Source organism: Peromyscus maniculatus, chromosome 6 (assembly GCF_049852395.1).
Source record: "Peromyscus maniculatus bairdii isolate BWxNUB_F1_BW_parent chromosome 6, HU_Pman_BW_mat_3.1, whole genome shotgun sequence".
Taxonomy (NCBI): domain Eukaryota; kingdom Metazoa; phylum Chordata; class Mammalia; order Rodentia; family Cricetidae; genus Peromyscus; species Peromyscus maniculatus.
The window spans coordinates 22,481,947-22,487,946 of NC_134857.1; the positions used below are offsets into that span (position 1 = coordinate 22,481,947).

Consider the following 6,000-nt stretch of genomic DNA (forward strand, 5'->3'; position numbering starts at 1 on the left):
AGTAACTTTCAGAGAACTTGGAGCTTGTCAGCACATTGTGTTATTAAAATGGTGGCTGATCAAGGCCGCACTGAATAAACTTTCAGAAACACATGAAGTAATGAGTGAAGAAACATAGGAGAAATTTATGGAGATGGGAGAGTGAGATCCCCAGGAAACTAGTGAGAAACAACAAGAAAATGAAGGAGCAGCAGGAAGAGGAGAAATATCAAGTTTTGATTATTTCTATTATTTTCAGTGAGGAATATAAATGTTAGTACACACAGATAAAAGATTCATAGTGAATGTTTTTGGGTGATTTTAGGTGGGAGGAAAACATTGAGGAACACTACTTGATCTCTGTAGTTTCTACAGTTTACACAACATTGTGTTTAATAGGTACATTGAAATTAAATCCCATTTCTTTATAGTTTGTTAGATTATTCCATTGTGTATTCAATGCTCCATAAGAAAATGCTCCATAGGGGGATTGCGGGGTGACAGTAAACCTGCTGGAGCTTTTGGTCTATGGTTCTCCTGCTCCAGAAGAAGATCTGGACACTGGACCTCTGTGTGATCACGGGTACCAAGGAGACTGTAGTCCAGAAAGCACAGCTGGTCTCTCCTCACCCCTGTTGCCCTCAACAGAGCTAGTCAAGGTAGGCTTCTCCCATCACCCGATTTCATCATTAATGATTTCATCATTAGCTTCCAAGTGTTCTTACCGTTTCCCTTCATCCTCATCATTCACATGAAAATTCTTCTTCATGAGGAGACGCAGCACCACTTTGAGCTTTCCCATGCATACTGCTTCATGGAATTCGTTTTCAGGGTCATAAGGCTGGCAGTACCTGTCTTCAGTTCCACAGTAAAAGCAGGACAAGTATCCCGTTGCCCTGCTTGGGCCATCACAAAATCCCAAGGGAGTTTTCGGCTCCTTCTTACAGCACAAGAGCTTCCTCCGGGTGGACAACATAGCTGTGACCACCTTTCTATCAACTCAACACTAAGTAATTTTAGGAAATGATGGACTTTTAACCACTGACCGTCTAACAACCAGAGCCTGACTCTGTGACTCCCACAAGTGCGAGGCTATGGTTTGACCAGTCAAACCGAAGCATCCAGTTATAGAACAGTCGTTGCTAAGCAACACTGGTAAACAAAAGCATGCTCGTTCTTCCTCAGGCATAACTGACAGTTTCATGGAGCAAATAGTGCTCACTGCGCATGTGCAATGTAAGCGTGGTGGTCTCCTGGGCTTTAGTTTGTGTATATCCTGCAAGATCTCGATCTCTTTATTTCTTTATTCCCCACAACAATCTTGATTGGTACTTACTTTCTTTGGGGGTATAATTACTCATTATGATATCTTTTTTTGGTTTTGTTCTTATTTTACTGAGTGTTGGTTTTTTATTTCCTTTTTCACTAAGAGGTCATGGATGGGCATGTCTTTGTAAGGAAATTTCTCTCTTGAAGCTTCTCCCTGATATTTTTGGTTCAGTGTTCTTTGAATTTTCAATGTAGTGAAAAGCTGTAAAATTACTATTTTTGTGACTCAGGAGTGATGGTACACACCTTAATCCCAGCCTTTGGCAGGAGGCAGAGACATATGGATTTCTGTGAGTTCTAGGTCAGCCTGGTCTAATGAGCCAGAGCTGCATAGTGAGAACCTCCTTAAGAAAATGAAATGAAAAGATGTTTTTAGTTTTACATGATTTCAATACTAAGAGGAGAAGTTTTTATCTGGTCATGTCTGTTGTGATTCTAAATTTATTCTGTGCACCTGGGTGTATTTATTTCTCTTGATATGAGGAAATTTCTGCTGTTGTTTCATAGAGCATATTTTCTATCCCTGAAAATCTCCACACACTATCTGTAGTGTTAGATACTTATATTTGCTGTCTGAGCTACTTTTGAACGAGAATGTCCCACACAGGTTCAGCTATTTGAACACTTGGTCCCAGAGGGTGGTGCTAATTGGGGAGGATGTGGAACATCTGGGAGATGGAGCCTTGATAGATGACATCTGTCTCTGGAGACAGGCCTTGAATGGTCATAGTCTCTGCCCATTGTGTTTGCTCTCTGCTTCCTGAGTGTGGTTGAGATGGAACCTCTAAGCTTCCTTTTCCTGCCCCCAGGTTGGCCATTTGTGCTAAGTCTCCTCACCATGATAGACTCCTATGCTTTTGGAACTTAAAGCCTAAATACACTCTTCATTCTGTAAGATGCTTCTGGTCATGATGTTTTATCATAGAAACAGAAAATTAACAAACGCAATCTCTGAACAGTAGCATCTCAGGGATCATAAAAGATGTGCTCATTACTTTTAATTTATTAATATCTAAATATAATAATACACATACCTTTGTATCTCTAATGTTTTTGTACTGGATTTTCACTCTAATGCTGATTCTTTTGAAAGAGTTTCTATGCTTTGTGTATAGAGACATATTTCCATTAAAAAAAAACCTGCAAAAGTGAAATTCCCAATAGCCAGTGACTCCAATGAGTACATGAGCAACACAAATTCTACTTGGTGTATTTGGAGCAGGGACACAGGTGTTGGGTGGTGGACCTGGGAGAAATGGGAAGCTAATGTGATTGTTACATACTTTTTGCAATTCCCAATAAGCAATACAAATATTATGTCGGAAAAATTACTGTGATAGTTTTCACATTCTTTCTCCTGAATTTCACATCCAAGTTGTGTATTAATTTTCTTATACATTCAGTTGTTTTATTTGTATCCTCACTGTAATAATGGATGTTTCATTTCTAATTATTTTAAATTTTATTTATATAATAGTAGTTATTCTTCCCACAGCTCCAGAGAAGCTAGGAAACAAGGAGGATCCTAAGAGGGACACATGGATCACCTTGAGAAGGGGAAATAAATGAGTTCTCCATGTGTAAACTGGTGATGGTGGGCAATATGGGGAGGGGATGGGAGATGAAAACATGTGGGAACAGGATAGTCAAGGGGGGGATGGATGGAGTGGGAGAGCAATGAAAGAGATATTTTGATAGAGAGAGAAATAATGGGGTTAAGGAGAAACCTGGTGCTAGGGAAATTCCCAGGAATCCACAAAGACAACCCCAGATTAGACTACCAGAAATAGTCGAGAGGATGCCTGAACTACCCTACCTGGGTAATCAGATTAGTGAATAGCATAACTGTCATCATTATGATGGAAGCAGATTCAGAGATCCATAGCCAAGCACCAGGCCAATCTCAGGGAGTCCAATCCAAGAGAGGGAGGAGGGATTCTATGAGCAAGAGGGTCAAGATCATGATGGGGAAATATACAGAGACTACTGAACCAAGCTCATAGGAACTCACAAACTTTAGACAGCTTTGGAACCCCACATGGGACTGGACTAGGCCCTCTGCACACCGGAGACAGTTGTGTAGCTGGGTCTACTTGAAGGGACCCTAGCAATGGGACCAGGATCTATCCCTGGTACATGAGCTGGCTTTCTGAAGCCTATTACCAATGGTGGGGCACCTTGCTCAGCCATGATGCAAGGGGGAGGGCCTTGGTCCTGCCTCAACTGAATGTAGCAGGCTCTGCTGACTCCCCATGGGAGGCCTTACCCTTTGAGAGGAGGGGATGGGGGTTGGGTCAGGGGGAGGAAGGCTGTGGGGGAGTGGAAGGAGGGATGAGAGGAGGATCTGTCACTGGTGTGTAAAATGAATAAAAAATTCTTAAATTAAAAAAATTAAATTTCTCAAATTGCTCAACATCCTTAGCCATCGGGTAAATGCAAATCAAACTGATTCTGAGATATCATCTTATACCTGTTAGAATGGCTAAGATCAAAAACACTGAAGACAGCGTATGTTTGAGAGAATGTAGAGCAAGGTGAACACTCCTCCACTGCTGGTAGGAGTGCAAACTTATACAGCCACTTTGGAAATCAATATGGTGGTGTTTCAGAAAATTAGGAGTCAATTTTCCTCAAGACCCAGCTCTACCACTCTATGGCATATACTCACGGAATGTTCAATCACACCACAAGACACATGCTCAACTATGTTCATAGCATCATTATTCGTAATAGGCAGAACCTGGAAACAACCTAGATGCCCCTCAACAGAAAAATGGATTAAGAAAATGTGGTACATATACACAATGGAGTACTACTCAGCAGTGAAAAACAATGACATCATGAAATTTTCAGACAAATGGATAGAACTAGAAAATATCATCCTGAGTGAGGTAACCCAGACTCAGAAGGACAAACATGGTATATACTCACTCAAACATGGTATGTACTTGCGCAGACTACAACCCACAGCTCCAGAGAAGCTAGCTAACAAGGAGTACCCAAAGAGGGACACATGGATTGCCCTGGGAAGGGGAAAGAGATGATCTCCATGAGTAAACTGGGGATGAGGGGTAGGCAATGGAGGTTAGGGGGTAGGGGATGGATGAGAACATAAGGGAACTGGAATGGATGGAGTGGGAAAGCAGTGAAAGAGATACCATGATAAAGGGAGATATCATGGGTATAGAGAGAAAACTAGTGCTAGAGAAGTTGCCAGGAGTCCCCAAGGATGACCCCAGCTTAGACTAGTAGCAATAGTGGAGAGGGTGCCTGAACTGGCTTACCCTGGTAATCAGATCGGTGAATACCCTAACTGTCATCATAGAGCCTTTCTCCAGTAATTGATGGAAGCAGATGCAAAGATCCACAACCATGCATCAGGCCAAGCTCCAGGAGTCCAGTCAAAGAGAGAGAAGAGGGATTGTATGAGCAAGGGGCATCAAGATCATGATTGGGAAACCTGCAGAGATGACCAAACCAAACTAGTGGGAACTCATGCAATTTGGATCAATAGCTGTGGAGCCTGCATGGGACTGGACTAGGCCCTCTTCATCGTGAGACAGTTGTGTAGCTTGATCTGCTTAAGTGGCCCCCTGGCAGTAGGATCAGAATTCATCCCTGGTGCATGAGAAGGCTTTTTGGAGAGCACTACCTATGATGGGACACCTTGCATAGCCTTGGTTCAGGGGGTGGGGCTTGGACCTGCCTGTACTAAATGTACCTCCCCATGGGAGCCCTTACCTTCTTGTAGGAGGGAATGAAGGGTGGGTTGGGAAGGGGAAGCTGGAGGGGCAGAGGGAGGGAAGAAGGGATCTTTGATTGGTATGTAAAATGAATAAAAAACTCTAAAGAAAAAAATAAAAGAAAATACAAATATATGAAAAAATAAATTTCTCTGTCTCTGTCTCTCTGTGTAATTCTATATGTTATGTGTGTGAAGGTGCTTGAGGTGGCTAGAATAAAGTGTTGTATTCCCTGTAGTTGAAGTAACAGGCAGTTGTGCCCACTTGAACTGCATTCTAAGAACTAAACTTGAGTTCTAATGCAGAGTAAGAAACACTTTAAGCACTACAGAATATCTCCAGTTCTGGTTTTTTAATTCCATATTATATTTTGATTAACATATAAATATATCACTTTACCTTTTTCTTTCCCTCCTTGATCTCTTCCAATGTTTTCACCTTCCAAATTATTCTGTTTTTCCATTACCTCTTAAACTGATAGCCTCTTTTTAAAATTATTACTGTTTTATATACAGAGAGAGAGAGAGAGAGAGAGAGAGAGAGAGAGAGAGAGAGAATATAACGTGCTGAGTCCACTTCATGTTGCTTTTGTGTATATGTACCACATTTTCATTATCCATCTATCAGTTGAACTACATTAAGATTTTTTTCATTTCCTAGCTATTGTTAAAAGAGCAAGAATGGACATGATTGAAAAGGCATGGATGAGCAGAGGGTATGTACATGAAGGTCATGGGAAACTCACTGAGCAAGAGCCTTAGGTTCCTTCCTAAGTTGGAGGTCTGGCTATTTAGAGTGTGTGATTAAATACTGTTGCATGACCACTAGGGGACTTATCCCTGGAAAAGACTAATTTTCCCTCTTTCAGTAGTGGTTAGCTGTCTATTGTTCCTTTTAAAAATTACTTTTTTAATGTTTAAAATGTTTATTTTTTAGATCCATATTTTTT

At 41.2% G+C, this 6,000-nt stretch overlaps 1 protein-coding gene across 6 annotated transcripts in view; it reads right to left on the minus strand.

Annotated features, from left to right (window-relative positions):
- The window catches only part of LOC143273830 (uncharacterized), a 229,583-nt gene extending 228,478 nt beyond the window's left edge, over positions 1 to 1,105 (minus strand). For 4 of the 6 annotated variants that reach the window (XM_076574010.1, XM_076574009.1, XM_076574008.1 and 1 more), the window contains exon 1: positions 705 to 1,104. In XM_076574010.1, the coding sequence (XP_076430125.1) occupies positions 705 to 955 (251 nt within the window). In that variant the 5' untranslated portion in view covers positions 956 to 1,104. Of the gene's footprint in view, positions 1 to 704 lie in introns of all 6 variants that reach the window. The other 2 variants (XM_076574007.1, XM_076574006.1) reach the window with 1 other exon arrangement.
- Between the last annotated feature and the right edge of the window lie 4,895 nt (positions 1,106 to 6,000).